Genomic DNA, 21,449 nt, shown 5'->3' with positions numbered 1-21,449 from the left:
TTTTCTTACTGAATCCCAAAAGCATATTCTATGTTGTCTTGTATACTTGGAGCCCTGTCATACCATTGTTCATTCTTCCACAGTATCTTCTTTCTGTAGCCAACTCAGAAATATGCAGCGAGTGGAGAACTTTGGTATCAGTTTCATACTTAACTCTATAAGATGAGATTTTTGGAACTTCTTGAAATTCTGGCTTTAAATCCTAAAAAGCTGCAAAAACTCAAAGGGCCTATACTGATAATTCATTAAATACCTATGTAGTGGTCACTGCTTTGGGATAGAAACTGATGAAAGGATTTGTGCAAAAATCAGGATTGCTGTTACATTTAAACTAGTTTCATACCAGGCTCACCTATATAGTCACCTGCCTGGGATCAGTTTTATTAGTCTGCACTTGTTAATGAGTTAAAGTGTGTTTGAGTGATCTGTTGGATAGAAAAGTACACAATCATGTCAACTTATAAGTTCTATAATACTAGATTATTCATGTTGTATCATCTAAATGTATTTTTTGTGTTTTCGTGTGTCACCTCAATAACGTATTGAGCAGCCACAGGTGGAAGAAAGTGCTTAGAGAAGTGCTTCTGGAAATTGTTCTCTAAATGCTTCTTGAGGCCTTGTACTATAGAGGCAATTGTTGTCTGTCTTCTCCCATGATGCTATCTGTACATCCAATCAGGTCACAGATGACCTAGTGAATCTGTGAAAAGTCTGTAGAAAGAATGAACATTTCTTCAGTCAACTTTTTCTTTCTGACAGATCCTTTCTTTCTTTTTGAAAAAAGTTAATGAGGTCTGAAGGAATTATCTGCTTTCGTGATGATAAAGGTGTGCTTGGTGACAGAATAATAGCTTCTCTTGCTAAATTTTAGATGTTCTCTTAAGGAATACTGAAAATAAAATCTTCATATGTTCAGTGCTCTTAATTCTGGGAAGACTAAAGTCTTTTGTTTGTGAAGAAATTTTGTGACACCAGCATTCTTAAAGCTTGTCTCTAATGAAATATCTGGCTTATATGGATAAAAAGTCCTTAACTTTTAATGGGATCTCTGAGCTTTTCTAAATCACAGAATCAAATAAGTTGGAAGGGACTGGTAGAGGTCATCTAGTCCAACATCCTCTTCCTTCTTGACATTTTTGTCCATGTATCCTGGATACAGTACCATGGGTGCATTGTTGTCTATGGTCAGGTTTTTTTAGTACTGACTGATCATAGTATAGTGTCTTTACCACTTTTTATCTCTGCTGTGATACTGTAGTGACACTAACACTCCAGGTGTTATGTATGGAGGCCTTAGCACCTTCTGGAAGGAGTAAACAATTGCTCAGCTTCATCTGTTTTTAGCAAGCACTGTAAGAGACTCTCCTTGTTTGAATGAGGATTTTATTGTAATGCTAAAAATATCCAAGTCAAAGGTATCTGTAGCAAAAACTGTAATTTCCAGACTTATCGTGTGTAAACAAGAACTGTCAATACATCCAGGAAATTTGAAAACACCAAGCATCTGTCCTGTTACTTAACGCTCTTCATTATCAATTATTTATGAAACTTTATAGATGTCTATCTGTCTTAGTTAAGAGATTGAATGACTTGAGTTTCTCTCCATCCCCAGTAGCTCTCCTTCCATTTTTCTACAGTTAGCATCTGGTTGTCAACAATGTCTCACCTACAGCAGATGTCAATCAGCTTTGTATATGTCATAAAATTGGCCAGATATTAAGTAACAGATTCTGGTATGTGATGGAAAGAAATAGAGGCAAATAATGTGAAGGCACTGATGGCATTATTCTTAGATGATGTGCAAACAACTTTCTCATGCTAAGACTGGAAGAATTATTATTTATCTGCTTCTAATATCAAGATATTTGTTAGTAAGATCAGCACAGACATTTATGAGATAGGTTCCTATGTATATGCTTGCTCATTCTGTATCTACTGCTTGTTTCTAGCACTGAAATGAGATCTCTGAGAACAGCCCTGTTTCCCTGCTACTCTGTTCAGCTGTGCTTTCCAGCTTGGCTTTTCATTACCTCTGTACTGCTTTCTTGGTAGTTCTGTATACCTGGAATGTGCTCTCTGTTGATTGTTTCCGTTCTTTTGTCCTTTATATTGTATGAAGTTCCTCTCATATTCTCTGTCCAGTTGACCTAAACTCATTTCTAATCAACTTTTGAGTGATATCCTGGAAATTTCCCTTCTCGGTATAGAATCTGCAGAGACATACGGCCAGTCTGTCACTCTCTGCTGAGCCACTTGGTTTTGTTTCATACTTTTTTTCATGTTTGCACTGCATAAAATATATGCACTTACAGTACTGAATAGTTACTGGGTTTGAAATGTTATTTTAGTTTCCTGTGGTTCCTGTTTTTTTAGAAGTTCATCTTGATTGATGTTTGACACCTTTCATCAGCTTAGCTGAGATTTTGAGTATTCCAAGTAAATATTAAACTCTTAGAATACTCATAAATTGTTTTACAAGAAAGAATTTTTTTTCAGTCACTTTTCATGCACACCAATACAAAGCTGTGTTACTGTCAGATTTGGGACATGTTCTAGAAAGAAAGGAAGATATCATTTAAAACAAGTGCAGTCTTGAATTCTGTACTCTCTGGACTTCTATGATTAGTGAGGCTGGAAGTTTTACTGAAGACTTCAGGTATTATTTGTGACCCTTTCGTTGGGTTTTAATTGCTTGATAGCTCTTTTTACTAGTGCTAAGTTCTGCTTTATCCCTCGTGGTTTAAGTTTTGGTAGATGTTTCTTTAGCACAGTGAAACAGAGCAAGGACAGAAAGTTGGTACTCTCCAAAATCGATAACAAAAGTTACTAGAGAACTGTCATGAAGGTAAGGGAGCCGAGCAGCATATATAATATCATAAGATTCCAAGGAAGCAGAAATCAACTTTGTATGCATTTATTTATCTCAGCTTTCATTGAACTGTTGATAAGCTTTAGTTGACAGGAATATTTGACTTCATTAGGTAACAAACTGTTGTTATTCACTGGACTACCTTCCAAAAATCTTTACAATTAATGAACTGATTCCTTTAGATTGCGGCAGTAAATTCAGCATGTAATAACAAGTCTTAGCTTACTGTCTTTATATAGGCATCTGATTCTAGGAAAGCACTTGTATTTTAGGTAGCTAAAGATTAGTTCAGATAATCTGTGAAGTACCTGTCAATTACTCAGCATCAGTTGCACAGAGCTTTGTTACAGAGTACCATGAAGCTTACACATAAGGTAGCACACCTATACAGTACCGTGACTTGGAAAATTAATTCACAGGAAGACTTAGTCAGCTGGCTAGAGCAATCCTAAACTGGGACTGAAGACTGCAGCTGAGGAGTTGTGTGGTATTTTTTTAAGCAAAATATTTGCTTCTTAATAAAATTACTTCTTGCTGAGAGGTCTGGTAGACATGCTCTGGCAAACTGAACTGCAGCAGTTTAAGGTGTTTAACTCGGCTGTCTGCCAGTGATTGCCTTAATAATAAGACAGCAGAACAGGATGTATTTAATGTCCTTTTTGCATAATCTATTAGCTGAAGCATTGGTGCGGCCACACTGCAAGACAGATCAAATATCTGATCTGTCAGAAAAAAACATTTTTCAGCTTGATCTGTTTTCTGATTTGGCTTAGTGTATGGCCATACAAATGCTAGTTCCCAGCTGAAAGGAGGGTAAGAATATGCAGTCAAGGGCCATCTGTAACTATCAGTAGAAAGTCACTTGGAGTTGCCCACTGTGTTGACCCAGAGTGATTAAGAAATCGAGATCTTCCTCTGACCTGACTAAAAAACTCTGCTGCTTCTAAACACTATGAAATAAATATGAAAGTTTTGTCAGAGCATCAAGGATTTCAGCTTGAAGTGTGATGTCCTGTAGAAATTATGGAGATGTTCCTTGACCACATTATTGTTGAAGTTTCTGGTATTTCTGATGAGCATGCACTAAGGTACTGCTTAAAATACATGATTGGACATAAATAAGCAGACTGAGACTAAGTTGTTGAAAGGGTGTCCTATGTGGCTGCATTTGTTGGGGGGCAGTGTATGCTGGCTGCCATCAAAGTATGCAAAAGGTGGAATTCGGATAGTTTTACTGCAAAAGCAACTTTGCTTTTGTTCAGCCATCTTGGGAACTAAATGCTCTAAATGTTATTCAGGTCCTGAAATAGTAGAGTAGCTTCATTTGTTATTGAAAACCACAGATCTGAGTGAAACTTTATTAGTTCATGTGGCAAGAGTTTGAGTTTCACACACTGTTGGTTTAAGTAGGAGTAGATGAGCCGCATTAGCTGGAAGATACCCAGTAGGAAAGATATTTGTATTATTTTAGTAATTTGAAAATTCAGAAGCTGTTGATTGGACTTGCACCTAAGCTTTACAGATCAACAAAATAATTATATTGCTTACTTTGAAAGTAGATCTTTATGGATAAACACCTTGTCTTAAAGTCTGTAGAGTAAACCGGAACTGCCTTCATTGCCAATGCCTCTCATTGCTTCAGGACACATTTTGTGTCTGTATAGGAGTTGCAACTCTCTGCAGAGGGTTTCTTGTAGTCACCAGTGCTGCTTGCAGTTGCAAAACTTAATCACAGAAGTACTGCTAAAGCAATTGGGCAGCAAAAGATACAAGTCCCGTTGACCGAGTATGAGATGGCTGTGAATAATAAGCGGTAGAGGGAGGCCATTCAGCTGTGCATGGCCTTCCTGATTCCTTACTCCTGCTGACAGGTACCTTCCTTACAGAACTCTGAGACACTTCAGCAGTGCAGGTGTAGTGCTGTGGAGCCAGGAGTAGATATAGATACTAAGAGGGTATAAAGCAATGGCTTTATACTCAAGAGGAATATGAAGCAGGGGCACAGCAAAGGTCTGCAAAACCAGACAAGAAGCTAGACTTCTATTACAAAAGTCTATTCCATTTTATGCTGCCCTATCTGCGCTTGTCATGCTCTACATAGCGTTGAGTTCTTTTCTAGGTGTATACAATAGAATTAATTATCACTCTGTGAGTATCACCTCTTAAATTAATTTTGCTGATTTTCACAGTTGCAACACTGAATGGTATGTTTTCCCCTTACTCTTCACAAATTGCATAACTCATCATTGCTGAGTTTATTTGTCTTCATCTGTCTGTGTGTCTTCCCTATTTCTTTTGTATATGTGCTGTAACTCTGTGGCCGTCACAAGAATGCAGACAGTTAATACGAGGAAGAAACTGGTGGTGTGTGGTCTTGTCCTTCCCCTAAAACTTCTCTCCCATGCCAGGGAAGCTTGTGGATAATTTGATAGTCAAACGGTGGAGCAGTGGTTGGGGGCAGAAATGTTACAGTTAGCACTCTTAAAGTAAATTTATAAAACCAATTAAAAGCATATATTAATTCAAATTGAGTAGTGTATCATATGTTTGATACAGTAAGAATATGATAAGTGAGTTGCACAAGGGAGTCGTCTGCCTTTCCTGAAAAGGACATGAAGATAAAAATGCTCTGAAAAAGGTATTTTTATAAAGTTACTTTGGACATGGTGTGAATGACCTGGAACTGCATGTAAAATTTAATCTGTATGCAATTATGACAAAAAAGACATTGATAAGGTCAGCCAGATAAACTACACAGTGCTGACCTTATTTTTAAAATTATTTAAGGAGATGAGACAGATCATTTTGGTCTTTTTGTAATAACAAAAATTCAGCTTTTGTGTTACCAATAGGTATTAATCTTTTCTTTTCCCAGAGGTACTTAAAAAAAGTTTGACATACTTACAAAAATAGGATGAGATCAGGTTATAGAAATCTAAGCCAGGATTTTGTCATGGTTTTATTTTTGCCTCCAGACTTTAAATACTTCTAATAAAGGATATATTTTAAAGCATGAACTAAAAGCCTAGAGTTCACATTGCTCTGTTTGGAGCTGGGAGAGGCTGGTACCCTTCCATACATTTTTTTACATTTAGGAAGCGTAAGTTTTTTTATTGCAAATCAGTTTTATAAAGACAGAGAAATGAAAAGACCATTCTTCAAGCAACACAACTTCAGTTTCCATTACGTGGACCTTTTAGGAAAAATAGTCTTAATACATTCTTTAGGGCTTGTAGGAAACTGCTTATCTTACATAATGATTTAAAATTGCTCTGTATTTGTTTCTGAGTAGTCCATCTTTTTGGGTAACTCCTTTCTCTTTCAGACTTCCAGAATGACATAAGTGTATTACTTAAATGACTAATGTAATAACATTCTTTCAAGGGGAAAGTGCTTCTGACTTCTAAATAAGTATCAGTAATGCTACTTATAAATAGTTAAAAATAGTTGTAGTTTTGCATTTTTAGCAGTGTTGTTGAAACAAGGGTAAAAGTAGTACTAATTTTAAAAATACTAGTTGGACTACATTGTACATACCAAAGAATAGGCAAAATACAATTGTCTCTCCTGGCTTAATACAGCTCTTTTTAGTGGGTCTTCAGTGAAATGTGGTAAACAGAAAAGAATTTGTGGCTTTTTTCTTTCCTGTTGTCAGTAGCTCTTGAAAAGGGGGCATGTATGGATTTCCTCTTCTCTTTTTTTCTCACTCTCTCAACTATTAAGTCAGGAGGCAGTGCTGATTGGAAAGACCAGGCCTACCACACAATGAGATACAATGTCACTTTCATGCTTCGTATACAAAAATGAGTCCATGTTGGTTTTGCTTTTTTACTACTCTTTGTGGCACTGGTGTATGATTAAGCTGCTTCTGCAGTTTTGGCTCCTCCTCTTCATCCTAGTCAGGGACTGCAGCTCAAGGAAATAAAGATGCAATGTACAGATCAAACCAAGAGGGAAGGGGAAAAGGACAAAGCATGTGAGTGAACCATCTCTGGGATGGCTGTTTTAAGACCTTCTGCCTTCTTCAGATCACTGTTTAGGAAGCATTCCAGGAACGAAAACTTTTTGGTTTTTTTTCTAAATGGATTTAGTCTACCTGTATATCAGGTAATTTGTGACTGATACAAGTTTGTATACTTAGCTGTAAAGTAAGACCTCATTATATAGGCTTTCAACTTGGGTTTAGTACATAAGCAAATGAAAATTATATGGATAAACCTTTATAAATTATTAGAAGGTGCCTAGCATCATGTGATCTGGAAATGAGGAAGGAGTATTGTTACTATTTGTTAGAACAGTGGCAAAGTAAGTGGTGGTAAGCAGGGGACTGGATTTACTTGAAGTAGGAAGTTGGATGTGATGAACACAAAAACCAGTGATATGTTTGTACACTTTCTGCAAAGACCTAATCAAGTGTAGCGAGAAAATCTTCTAGTGCAAGACATAAAACTTGGTATTAAAGGGATACGTAATAATAATCAGCAGGAATGGGAGTGAAGCATATGCAGATGAGAAAAGATAAAAAAACAGGCAGGAGGGAAGTATTCCAGCACAGTCTGCTGGAAAATAAAATAACCTTAAACTTTTTTTAAAAGAAAACACTAGAAGAATTGGAGAAAGGTTATTTTTTATATTTTAAAAGTGTACAGTACAGTAGTCCTTAGGTTTGTCATTGAGAATGGATGAAGATCTTTCACTTTACAAGTGAGAAATATTGAGTATTGTCAAGACTGACAAGATTGGTTTTGCCTGAGGTTATCTTTCCAGGCACAACCTGGAAATGACATACTACTAATAATAGTAACAAGATAGTCAAAAGATTTATTTACCAGTCTTTACATTAACAAAGCTCAGTCATGGTGAACCATTGATGATGTTTTAGGAGAGTTGCTTGAAGAAAATTATTTTTTCTTTCACATGTTTGACTCATTGATTACTTGTTTAAAAAGGGGGAGAGGGATCACTGGAAATTGCATAAAGTGCTGCTTATCTCCATCCACCTTTAATTTCATGTGTTTTATGTTAAAACTTATTTTCATTAATTACTAATGACAGGCTTTATGGATGGTTTGATTCAAGCTGGTGAACAGTCAGATGTGTAAAAATGTATATGTAATCTAGGTTTGTAACTTCAGAATAGCAGTGTCTTAAGTTTTATGAAGAAATTACTCGGGATTTAAAGAGCTTTGGGATTTATTTGTGGGACAAATCAAATAGATTTGATCAGTCAGAAATTTCCATATACATGCCTCAAACAGGAAGACTGAATGGGGAAGACTTGAAACAAGAAAGGTACAAAGGAAACCGGGGAGTGAATCAGAATTTAAGAGAAACAGGGGGAAAGTGCTAATCAGTAGAGGTAGACAGACATATATTTGGGGTCAGATAGTATTAGCAATTCTTTTTTTGGTCTTAAGAATATACTTAGCGAAAAGATATTGAAATGAATTAGAAAATATTTATGTAAATATACAGATATTTGTATCCATAAATACATTTTCAGTGCAGTCTCTGTAATGCTGGGCATGATTTGGGGAACTTGCATTGTCATTGAAGCCAGGACAGATTCTTGCTTTGTCCTCAGAAACTTAATTTCATTTAACTCTTGTAACTGGAAGCAGTAAAAGCATCAATTATCTATAATGTCATGTATCTGTGTATCTGAAAAGTGCATTCAAATGCCTAACATGATCTCTCTTTTTCCCCCCTCCTGCTGTTCTAGGAATTGGCTCTCCGTAGCCAGCTTCCAACAATGGAACAAGACGGTGGATCGCAAAACCCCGTGTCATCTCCTGGAATGTCTCAGGAACTGAGAACAATGACTACAAATAGTTCTGATCCCTTTCTTAACAGGTTTGTAGGAGTAGCTACTAGAGGAAAAAAATTTGATTTAAAATTCTGTTTGGTACATGTAATAGTTTATTTTGAACATCTGTCTGTGCCAAGAGCCACAGCTGTAAATGAATCTTTCCTTAAATGGCAAGTCTAGTAAAAGTTGAGGATTAAAAGCTGTCTCCTGTGGGAGGAAGTAGTCTGTTCAGACTTGTAGGAAGGTTTTTATTCAAAGTCATAACATGTTTGTCTCTGCATAATCTGTTGACTAACAGTCATTTCAAATTACTGACTCAAAGAATTTGTGAATAGCTTGCTGTGAGATCAAATGAACTGTGAGGCACATTTAGGACTACACCTTGAGGTTAATTTTAAAGTTTCTCCATTCACCCCTTCCTTCCACTTCAAGTATTTAGCAGTATTTTTACTCTCTTAATGTTAGGTTTGCAAATAGTGGCATGTTTCATTTTAAACGCTGTATTATTTTGAAGTGGGTATTTTAATTCAAGATTAGAATTTTACAGTATACACTAGTTTTTAATATAACTTTTTCCTTAATCCCTCTGAGTTGGAGTGTTTGTTATGCTGGAAATACTGTTCAAATTACAGCTTGTAAATGCTTCATTCTAAACATTACAACTTTGGAAAAACTGCTGGAGCTTGAGATGAATGATGTCTGTATTTTGGGTAGCCCCTCAGGAAAATTTATCTCCTACACAGATAAATATGACTAGAAAACTTAATTTTTTGTTAGAGGGACGGTTTATCCTCTATGGAATTCATCCTGGGGTCTTGTGTGAGCTGCAGCTGTGCTGGTCTTGTCCTAAAGTATAGAAAGGACAAGAAATGTTAAACCTGACCTGCTCTCCTGAGAAGGCTCAGTAGACAGATGATGGTCTTGATGTGTTCTAGTAACATACTAGCTTGAATTTCTGGAAGGCTGTTGCCATCATACATACAGGTCCTCACATCTTCAAAACCTGTTTTCTGAAAGAAAAACTTCTTCAGGTTTCAAATGGCCACAGCAATGGGCTGATGCAGTTTATCCATTGTGAGTCTACACACATGAAATACAAAGTGATGGATCTTTGCCATTAGCTACAAACAGGACAAAAGCTAGAAAGGGCAAATTCATGTTTTGTAATTTCATGGCAGGTTGATATTTACTGTAAAGTGCAAAAAGATACTGCTTGCCTAGTTGCATATAGGTTTGACTGGGTTTGTGGGCTTTTTTTGTAGCCCTTACTCCACACAAAATATTAAAAATGTGTACTTGACTTGAGTTCAGAATATTTTAATTTGCATTTTGATCTGAGCATTGTCTCCTTCTAGGTTATTTTATGTGCATCACCTCATTTAATTCTATCATATGGGTATGGGAAAGGGATTTTTAAGAAAGGACATTTGTGAAAATGCTTTGCTGTCCTGAATTAGATACAGCAGTCCAATAGTTTTGCTCTAAAGTTCTTGTTGATATTCCTTATGTTAAAGTTCAGACTTAGGGAAATACTTTGTTCTGTCTTTATAGGCTGTATATAAAGTTCCTGGTGAACTAATTTTAGGCCTAGGTCCTAGTTTTAGGCCCTGAATTTGGATATCCAAATTTTAGGTAGTCCAGTGCTTGTATAATAGAAACATTAAAAAAAAAAATCTCAGAAAATAATGAGTACACTGGAGCAATTTGAGAAAACATGCAGTAGTGTTTTCATGTACATAGTCTAATCTTCTGCCTGCTATCTTCAGTACTTCCTGTCATTGTGGCATATTTGATTTTTTTGAATGGGTCATTCAACAGTGCAGATTTTATTAGACTATTTCACCTTTTGATTTACCACGCTGTTCATATATTTTTGTCTGCTAGATTTATATTGGTAGTGATGGTAATTATCTGTTTAACTCCTAAATTGGTATTTCTTCTTTTGTATACACATATTTTAATAGTTATTAGTTGAAGAAGAATCCACTCTATTTTGGGTAATGCTGTTTAGTTCAATGTGGTAATTTTGGGTGGTATGACTACTAAATGAAGAAATCCTTGTGGAAGAAAGAGGAAATGTATATTAAGGAGTGATTTGAAGAGAAGTGCTGGACATTCCAAGTGTGAGAGCAGCAGCCAAAAAGCCTTCTCCACTAAAGTGATTTAGTTCAGCATTGCCTCAGTTCTGTTTTTAGTATTTTGTCCCATAAAGTAAACCAGCATCTTTTTTCACAGAAGTTTTAAATAGTTTATTTATTAGGATTGTGTCAAATGTGTGGTGATTCTATTCTTAAATCAATCTAAAAAAAGAGAAGTATTTATGATTTAACTGTAAAGAAATGTTAGGTTTCTTTCTTGTATGGTAAAGATGTCCTCATGAAATCTAATACATATATATGTCTAATGGCATTCTACTGGCATCCAATGTTGAATAGCTGTTCATCACCATTTTGGTTCTTCATTCTTAATAAAAAGACATATACTATATACTTCACAAGCACATTATGAGAAATATCAGTATGTCTTCAGATGCTAATTTGAACAATAAATCAAGTTGATCTTCATTTAGTATGCAGGCTGAAAATCAGTAAGGATTCTCAGTGAATGCTACCACAACCTGAAGAAATATAGATTTTGAAAATATTTTGTGAAAAGACTGGATATTAGGAAATGCAGGGGAAGGGAGGTAGCAGTGTGCTCCTGCAACTGCTTATGCAGGCCACTGCTCCTGCCATCAAACCTCCTCTGGCATGGGCTCCTCTCCACAGGCTGGAGCTCTTGCCAGGAGCCTGCTCTTACTTGGCCTCTCCATGGACTACAGCTTCCTTCAAGGCGTGCCCCCCTGCTCCAACACAGGGTCCTCTAGGGGCTGCAGGTGGATCTCTGCTCCATCATGTTACCTCCATGGGCTGCAGGAGCACAGCTGCTTCACCATGGTCTGCACCTTGGGCTGCAGGGGAAATCTGTGCTCTGGCATCTGGCGCACCTGCTCCCCCTCCTTCTGCACTGACCTTGGTGCCTGCAGGGCTGTTTCTCTCACATATTCTCACTCCTCTCCTCTCCTCTCTCCCATCTGTTCAGCATTTTTACTCTTTTTTTAAAAAAAATATGTTATCACAAAGGTACCACCACTGTCACTGTTGGGCTCAGCTTTGGGCAGTTGGACCACTTTGGAGCCAGCTGGAACCAGCTGGGTCAGACATCGAATCAGCTCCTGGTGCCTTCTCACAGGGTACATCCCTGCAGACCCCTTGCTACCAAAACCTTGCTATGTAAACTCAATACACTGGCCAGCTTCCCCACCCCATCCCAAATTTCCCACTGTGGCTTTCTTGGTTTTACTCACTGTGCTGGCAGTAAGATGGCAGTAAGAAAGTGAGTGCATGTAAGGCCCCATGCCATTAGTTTGGTTAACCGTTCTGTCAACAGGATCATTCTGAGCGGGGTTTGTTTACAGGACAGCTTCTGTACTAGTATTTGATTTATATTAGGGCACTCCATTGCCTTGACGTGTGACTGAACAAGTAGTAATGCAGCAGTGGGAAGCAATTGAAGAATAGCTAAAGGAGTTCCAACTATTTATAACAGCAGTGACCTAAAAATATACTTCAGTGGTTGATTAAACATGAGGACATTAGTAGTTAGAAATATTTTTTTGTTATCCTTATGGAAGCCTGAAAGGATGAACCATCATTATTATTATTATTTTTATAATCATTACAGACTATCTCATATGCTTCCAATGGTTTTAGCTGTGGGTGGGTGGGTGTGAAAAATATTAAAATTATGCAGAACACAAGTAGGCAGTTTCTTAAAGCTGCTTGAATATGCTCTCATCAAGTTAAATTGAATCTAAATAATATGGTTTTAATTGGAAAAGGTCTGCATAAAGTACAACCCAGGTGTCCCACCCAGACAAAGGCTTCGGTTTTTTTATCACAGTAGAGCATTTCTCAGGACAGCAATGTTTGCAAAGCCCTTGAATTGGTTGAAAGCAAGCATCTATTTTATTTTCCTCTATAATCCTCTGTTTTTCTTCAAAAACCCTCATTTTTTTTCTCTTTCTTCTGTTGCAGTGGAACATATCACTCCAGAGATGAAAGCACAGATAGTGGACTTAGCATGAGCAGTTACAGTGTACCCAGAACCCCAGATGACTTCCTGAACAGTGTTGATGAGATGGATACAGGTCTGGTTTTGTGTTCATTTTTAATGCATGTTTTCCTAATATACTTGTATCCATTTGCAATGAAAACAGTTAACTCCGAGAAGCTGTGATACTTTTTGCATTGTTTTTCTACCTTTTTCTATTTTTTCTATTTCCCCTATTTCTGTAATAGAAATGTTATGGTTAGATTTGTAAAAAACGTATTGATAATCAACTGTATTGGAAGGATGGGAGATTGCTCATAAACAGTATCGCTCTTGTTATAAGGAATTTGAGTGTGTTATAAGGAATTTGCTTTTTAAAGTATATTTTTTGTTCAGAGCTAAGAATAATATCTCCTCCAGTGTTGTTAATACTACTCCAAAACTGTGTTTGATTCAGTATTGTCTTTTTCCTTTAAGTGTAAAAATCAAATTATGCTAAATGACATCAAAGATCTGTAGAGATCTGGGTTGCGTAGATGAAAATTTGAAACAAAGACATGTTCTTTGTACACCTACGTGCATTCAAGTTACCTTTGGGTTTTGTGATGGATTTCTGTGAATCACATTGTTTGTATAATGCAAGAGACACATGATTAACCTTTAACCAGTTGTCCTGTTTAATTATAGGTTTGGTACTTCCAGTATATTTAATATCCATCTTACTTTGTGTTATAACTAGGTGACAGTATCGGCCAAAGTAACATACCATCCCATCAGAACCGTTTCCCAGACTACCTTGAAGCCATTCCAGGGACAAATGTGGACCTTGGGACACTGGAAGGAGATGGGATGAATATAGAAGGAGAAGAACTGATGCCAAGTCTGCAAGAGGCTTTGAGCTCTGACATCCTTAATGACATGGAATCTGTCTTGGCAGCCACCAAGCTAGATAAAGAGAGTTTTCTTACTTGGTTATAGGGGCCTCAGGGAGACTGAATTCTAAATCTGTGAAGGATCTAAGGAGATTAGGACATCTGTATCTGAAGTTCAGAACAAGCCAGTGTGGCACACTTTGGCTTGTGTTCAGAAAAAGTAAATGAACAAATATTCAACAAGATTCTTTCAGTTTGCTCTTCCTTGTCCATCGCTGCTGTTATATATTGCTGACTTTTTTCCACAGTTGACTCTGAAGAACAGACATCTTGATTTTTTTCTATTGCTGTTGCAACTACTGTTCAAGGGGGGTGGGGAGGGATGATGAGCCTATTTGGATGACGAATGCCATTCCTTCTGTCCTAGTGTGCGCTTGCATATCATTTTATCTAAGTACTCAGATTTGAGAGTTAATTTCTGCATGTCACTGCTTGTAGTTTGCTTAGCTAGTTGTCTACTGCTGCCTGTGACAAGTGGTAAAACATGACATACTCGGGTGACAAGCCAAAAATGATGTATCTGGTCAAAAGAAGTCAATACTGATTTGGAGATACAACTTAAAGGATGGCTGAAGACTGTTTGGCATTAAGTGTTTCTACTAGTAGCTCTTTCATTAGTCACGAAGTGCTCTTCTTCATATGTTATAGTAAATCATGAGTCATTTTACATAGAAACGTATATGAACTTTGATTGTTGCCACATACTCTAGCCTAACTTTTGTTTGTCATCAATACTTTGATTATTTTTGTTAGTTGGTTTAACTGTAGCTGTAGGATGGGAAGTAATTATAGGTGTTCTTGGGGTTTTTTTTAATAGTGAAATCTAAGGGGTTTTTCTGATTTCACACAGTCTTATTTAAATCTGAATTGTCTGCTTTTTTATACTTAAAACATGCCTATTGTAACCTGATAAGCTAGTGAGTACATAAACCAGTATGTTTTGCCTGTAACTTTTTTATTTTTTTAAAGGCTAGTTTTGAATGTAATCATTAGAATTTATGACCAGTGGCTTATTTTTCGTGTATATTTGCAAGATTTTGAATTAGAATCTGATAACAGCAATGTAAAAGTTAAAATACTGTGTTGTATGTACAATTTTTAAATGCATTTTAAAGTAGCAGAAACCATTTTAAAATTACATGCATCTGATCTCTCTTCTGGTTTTCAGTTTTGATCTCTGAGTTTAGATTTTAAAATCCTTAATGGGAAAAAATTGGTGAAAAATTCCTCTCAAGTTAGCATGGACAAAACGTCTGAACCATTAATGTCACTGTGCATTGCAATGAAAAGGCTAGAACACCAAAAAATCCTCAATTAAAACTTCTAAGTGTAATAGTTATCAAATTCTGTTTGGTGAAAAATAAGCCCTGGACACTATATGTAGAAGAATGTAAAGATATGTGTTAGAGGGTGACATGAGCAGGTAATGAAGTGTATATTAGTAGTAGAGCTTAGCATGGGGTAGAGGTGAATATGAATTATCTTTATTTTAACAGGAAAAGATGTATCACTAAGTTGTCTGCAGGAGTTGACACAAGTTTCCAAAGAGTATTTTTAAATGAACAAAATGAGCATGAATCAAACTTTCAATATAAGCTATGAATTTTTGTGGGGCTTTTGGGCTTTTTCTGATGAAAAAGTGTCACCAGTTAACACCTCTATAATTAAGGGCCTGTCACCATTCTCAACAGCCTTTATTTTCAAGGGTGTATAACATGACTATAAAGATACTCTAGGCGTGTAACTTGGTTTTGAAAAAAAAAAAATCTCACTTAGCAGGGACTATTCCTGAGGAGAGATTTTTGGGGTTTTATTGTTTTGCTTTTTAAGACGTTGATTATTTTTCAAGTTAGGAATGAATCAGCAAAACAGACAAAAAAAACCCCAGATATTATCATTGCCATTTGGATTTTTTGTTATGCTTCAGAAATAGTTCTGTTTTAGGATGATGTAAAGAACGAAAACTCTGAACCAAGTTCATTTTAAAAACTGGAGCAGCAGAGGCAGAGATTTGAAATTTGCCACTATAAATGCAAACTTACTATTTTACGTAAGGATATTAGTGTTTGAAAAACACAAAATTTTGTGGGTTGTTATGGGATACAAGCAAGTTTTAAAATACTAATTTTTAAAACACATCCACAATGACAAATATATTCTGCTACACCAATACTTCAGCGATAAATAGGCCACTTATATCGTGCAATGACACAGTAGCTCCTAAAGCAGTGTATTGTGTCCAAGATAGGGATTTTAGTAGCATTTTTGCAACTTTATTATGAATTCTTCTCTCTCACTCCCTTCAGGAGAGGAAAAAAAAGGACACTAAGTTGTTATAACTTGAATGGTCTGACATAAAACCACAACAGCAAGGAAAGTCAGAGTTTATTCCATTTCAGTTGTCTTCCACAGTTGTATCCAGGTATCGTAGCTCATACAGAACGATAGAATATACTGAGTAGGAAGGGATCCATCAAGATCATGAAGTCCAACTCTTGGCCCTGCACAGGACACCCCAAAAATCACATCATATGCCTGAGAGCATTGTCCAAATGCTTCTTGAACTCAGACAGGCTTGATGCTGTGACCACTTCCCTGGGAAACCTGTGCATGAAGAAACTTTTCCTGATATCTAACCTAAACCTCCCCTGACACAACTTCAGGCCTTTGTGTTCTGTCACTGGTCATGAGAGTGAGGAGATCAGTACCTGTCTCTCTACTTCCCCTCATGAGGATGTTGAAGACTATAATGAGGTCTCTCCTCCAAACTGAACAAACCAAGTGACCTCAACCATTCCTCATAAGGCTTCTCCTCCAGTCCCTTCACCATCCTTGTGGCCCTTGCTCTCTAAGAGCTTAATATCTGTTTTATATTGTGGTGCCCAAAATGGCAAACAATGTTGAAGGTGAGGCCCTCCCCAGTGCAGAGCAGAGCGGGACAATCCCCTCCCTCGACCGGCTAGCAATGCTTTGCCACTTGGCCCTCCTGGCTGCCAGGGCACTGCTCACTCATGTTCAGCTTGCCATGGACCAGGACACCCCAGTCCCTTTCTGCAGCACTGCTCTCCAGCCTCTCATTCCTCAGTCTGTACACACAACCAGATATGATGCACCGAGTGCAAACTCCTGACATGCTGTACCTTGCTCCAACAGAAATGAGTACAGAACAAATTTTCTTTCCTTGCTTTTGTGTGTTTGTCGCAGCTTTAATATTTGAATGTTTTATTCTCATCATAGAAACACTAAATGGCTTATACTGTATTTGAGTAGCACTGCTTAGGGTAGATACTGACAAACTGGGAATCCTTGAACTGCTCTAACATTAATTATGTTTTGTGATACTTATTTTAATTGATTATAAGACACTTCCGTTCTCTCATTTATTAGGAAACATACCATAGAGATGCTGTACTGTTGGCAATCAGCATTAATTTGGGTTATTTTTTTTTTTAATTCTGCAAATGCATTGTTTGATGAAGTGGTTAAAATTGTTTGAAATACAAAAGTTTTTTGGGTAGTATTTTATACTGTTGTATATATTGAAATAGAAATCATTGTAATAATTGTAATAGCTTTTAGTTATAAATACACTATATGCAGACAGATGGGGCTGTACAGTACTGTGCTGTTAACACCCGGGCAGGGCTACTGCTTGGAAACAGGTTGCAGTGTCAGTAAACCACATGGATCAAATATTGTACCATTCAGTGTTGGCGCTCACCAATGCAAAAGGAGAAGAGACAATTTCAACATGATTAACACTACATGGTAAATTAGTACTACAGTGACCTTTTCACTTACAAGCATGTTTTTTTATACAAATTAACAGGTGTGCCTGTGTAAAATAATTTGTGTTCTGTATCTTGGAAAAAGTACTCTCCACATTTAGAATCACAGAATCATTTCGTATGTTAGAGAATTATGTCCAAAATTATATATATTACTTACCAATGTTATTTTTAGATACGAGCATGACTGTAAGCTAGGTACTTAAGTACATTCTGTTACATTATTTTTTCTTTATGTAATACTTTTTCAGTTGTTTTATTTGTTATAAATATATACTTTGTGCTTAAACTTCTTTGTTTGTTTTTAACATTCAGTGGTATGTAAAGATATGATTTCCTTCAGTAAGATGGATGCATTGAATTGTTGGAATGCCTATTGTAGTGCGTCTGTTCTTGTCCCCCTTGTCACTGCTTTTGTAGTCATAAACTTCAATCCTGCAAACATGGTGTGCAAGCTCACCTGAGAGACAAATGAGTCCCACTAATGTCAGTGAAGGCTTAACATTCAAGTATACATCTCCGTGTCCTTGCAATAATGAAGAGACAGTGATTCTGCTGAGCGTCAGGCAGCTTTGTAAAACAATTCTTTAATTGCATTCGGCACTATAGTGAGAGCTGGTAACAGAACATCTGATTATCTACTAGAAGAAAGCATCCACTTTTTGCAGATATGCTTGCCATGTTCAGATGGCAGATACATTTTTGGCTAACTAAGTTTATGCATTAATTTGTGGCAGACTATCAATAAAGACACACTATTTTAATTTCCAGGTTTTGACTTATGAATTGGGAAATATGTAATGACATACCTTGAAAGTATCTGAAGATTTTAGTTTAACATATCTTGACAGGATTAATTAATTTTGACCTTCTCTAAAAGAGAAATTCTGAAAAGTGGGGGTTTTTTTAATGTAATGGCCAAAGTTGTACACTATTTGCGTTTAGCAGTTCCAGAGTTACTACTACTATTCAGCACCAAAATGCCCCAACCCTGTGAAATTCAGTCCATTTGTGTTTTGTTAATTAAGGGTCCAGGGCTTGATGCTTCTGTCCTTTTGTCCTGTACCCCTCATAGCCATCTTTAGTCACCCAGGTCCTTTAAATTTAAGCCTAACATCACACCTTGCACCTCAGATTAGAAAACCAGTGCCAGGGAAGGATAAGGCACCTATTTTATTTGCTGATATCACTCTCATTTATAAAGTGGTGACATACTCCAGTAGTTGAAGTATGAGTGAACTTCTGAGGCAACCATAAATAGACTGTATTACTGCAAAGCAGGATATTTGCTCCGGTGTTCGAGGCTCACTTGGCAATGCTCTTTGAAATATTTTCAACACTTAGTTAAAAATAAAAAGTATTAATTTCATTAAGTCAGAAATAGTACGCTTCCAAGGAAGCAAGTGCAAGTTATTAGCCAAAAAAAGCATTTTTCATCTTGGATCATTACAAAATAATGATTTGAAATCAGGCTATGATCTGTCTAGCACCTCCTGTTTTGGAGTTTCATTTGGACATTAAGTGGGGCCATTGATTTTATTTGCAGTATCAGCATCCAGCGTTTATATGTTCACGTTGAAGAGTAAAAGTGTGCTTCTTGTCCCTTGTCACCACTTCTTATTGCTAACAGCGGTTTTCTGCACCCTCTAAATTTAGGTGTCATCACAATAGGAAGACATCTGTACAGCATGAGAGATCTTGGTTGACATGAAATGGTAAAACCAACACTAACTGAAGAAACAAGTTGTCTTTAGAATATACGGTAGAGCTTATCCAGTACTTGATGCCTCTTAAAGGAAACCGCTGATGTATTTTTCTCTACAGATGGAGAAAGTATGTTGAATGAGAAACGTATAAATACCGATACATCTGACAAATCTGCCTAATGGTTTTTGTGGAAAAATCATGATGTTTACTTTTCCAAACATACTCCTCTGTCTTAATGCAGAGGTTGTACCAGTGAATGCTACAGATAAAGGCTGTCACTGACTGGTATTATCTCTATGTGGGAATGAAGTTGGTCACTCTGATGACAGTATTTTCTATATTAAATTGGCTTGTATTAGAACATGAGAGGCAAAGTAATTTTATTAGATTTTCCTCTCTCTCTTAGCATGGGGGCTTGGTGGTTTTTGTCATTGTTTTTTTGATGGGGATTTTGTTGTTTGTTGGTTTCGATTTGCAGGTTTTTTTAAAGGGAGGGGTCAGGAGCAGCCCAAGAGGCTTTTTCTTCAATGTTCTGCAACAACCAACTAGAGCTCCATGAAAATGGTGCACTAGATCTTTCTCCTTTCTCCTCCTCCCATAGGTCTTATTTCTTAGCTGCTCTAATGTGTTTTAAATTATTTATTGTATTTACCGTATGTGAGTTTTGCTTTCCTAACACCTAAAAACTGGGATTGTAGTGCTAAGTGCTGTTCATCCCCTGAGGAGAGCAGAGTTCCTCCTCTCCAGAATCCAGCAGCCATCCTGTTTAAAGTCTGTAATATATAACAGAAATTACAGACTGACTCCAAACGTGCTGCTGCCCAACTCCCTTTACAGGATGGTTATTGGGAAGCATGATTTTTTTGAATAATGGTGGTTTCCTGTTCTTGTTTGAGACTCGAAAAGTTGGTTATTTTATTATTTTTGGTTTCTACAGCCAGCTGTCCTAGCAGGGGCACAGGGTGCCCCTGTGCCTACTGGACGACTCCTACCCAGAACTTCAACCTGATGTTGACAATGATGGGGTTTTTTTTAAGCTGACAGTTTGATTCAGTCTTTCTCTCATAGTTTCATGTTAGGCATAAAAATACAATTACCTCTCTTGACTGACAAGGGATCCTTTTCAGAATTCACCAAGCGATGTAATCCTTTCATAGACGTCATCTGCCATTGACAAGTGTGACCCAGAGGCCTCTCAGAGGTTCAGCTGTAATCCTGGACTTTGAAAGTCTACAGTTGTAAGGAGATAACTGCTTATGTATGTATATGACAAAATCCCAGACCCCCAGTGCTAAGAAATGGTGTGATTTAGATGGTGATACCTCACAGCAAATAGCAGTAACTGTGAGGTTCCTTCTGGTCAGAACAGTGGCCTTCAGCCTGAAAGCCCTCACCAATGTCTTTGTAGTCCAAGAAGTTGCTGGCAAAATCAAAGGCTGTGGGTGAGCGAGTACAGGAGAAATTCAGGCTGCTGCTGTGAAAAGTCAGTGCTACAAAAAGGTAACAACTGCTTGGCTTGTTAAAGCTCTGCTGCTGCTGCAGCCTGTACCTGCCACCCCCTTCATCCCTGCCCACAGGTGATTCTACCAACTGCTTTAAAGCCCTGGGATTTGATTTATACTCATCAGTGTATAAAACTATGTGACTTCCTTTATTTCTTAATTTTTGTTTTCACTTAAGAAATTACTTTCCCTTTACCGGTCTTTGTTCCTGTGAAAAGCCTTTCAGGATCTGGTTATCTTTCTATGGATAAATCTTCTTCTAAGTAATCTGAATGTGATAAGCACCAATAGATCACTGAGAAATACAAATTTCACTTTGCAGCTTAGTGGCAAGAATGCTAGAAAACCTGTCATCCAAGCAGTGATATCAGTATCCAAGTTCCTCTCATCCATATACTAGCCATGGTTTGGAAAATAAGCTGGGTTTATGTGAAAATTCATGATTGCAGGAAGGCTCAGGTTCCTTACAACTGTCATCTGTGCTGATTAAGTTTACTGTTGTGATATGTGGATTTTGCTTTATCATCACTTTGAAAAAAAAAAGTAATGGAGTCTGGTGAGGTCCATGAAAATAGGAAGGAAGCAGACCTGTACTGATGCTGCATAAGACCACTGTTTCTTAGCTGCTCTTGGAAATGTGTCACTTCTAAACAAGTGAAGATATCTGGTGCACTTGTCTCTTCACATTTGCTTGCATTTAATTTTTAATGTCACTGATATCTAACAGACAACCACGTTATTCAAGTAAGT

General features: G+C 37.1%; 1 protein-coding gene across 4 annotated transcripts in view; it reads left to right on the top strand.

The window, feature by feature from the left end:
• YAP1 (Yes1 associated transcriptional regulator) overlaps positions 1–17,783 on the top strand; it is a 93,278-nt gene extending 75,495 nt beyond the window's left edge. For all 4 annotated transcript variants that reach the window (XM_051780186.1, XM_051780184.1, XM_051780185.1 and 1 more), the window contains 3 exons: positions 8,592–8,722; positions 12,755–12,867; positions 13,510–17,783. In XM_051780186.1, the coding sequence (XP_051636146.1) occupies positions 8,592–8,722; positions 12,755–12,867; positions 13,510–13,748 (483 nt within the window). In that variant the 3' untranslated portion in view covers positions 13,749–17,783. The remainder of the gene's footprint in view (positions 1–8,591; positions 8,723–12,754; positions 12,868–13,509) is intronic.
• Positions 17,784–21,449: the final 3,666 nt, after the last annotated feature.

This window comes from Manacus candei, unplaced genomic scaffold (assembly GCF_025592945.1).
Source record: "Manacus candei isolate 608988 ecotype Guabito, Panama unplaced genomic scaffold, ASM2559294v1 h1tg000014l, whole genome shotgun sequence".
NCBI lineage: Eukaryota > Metazoa > Chordata > Aves > Passeriformes > Pipridae > Manacus > Manacus candei.
Note: the sequence above shows the minus strand (reverse complement) of the source record. Positions and strands in the feature narration are given on the sequence as shown.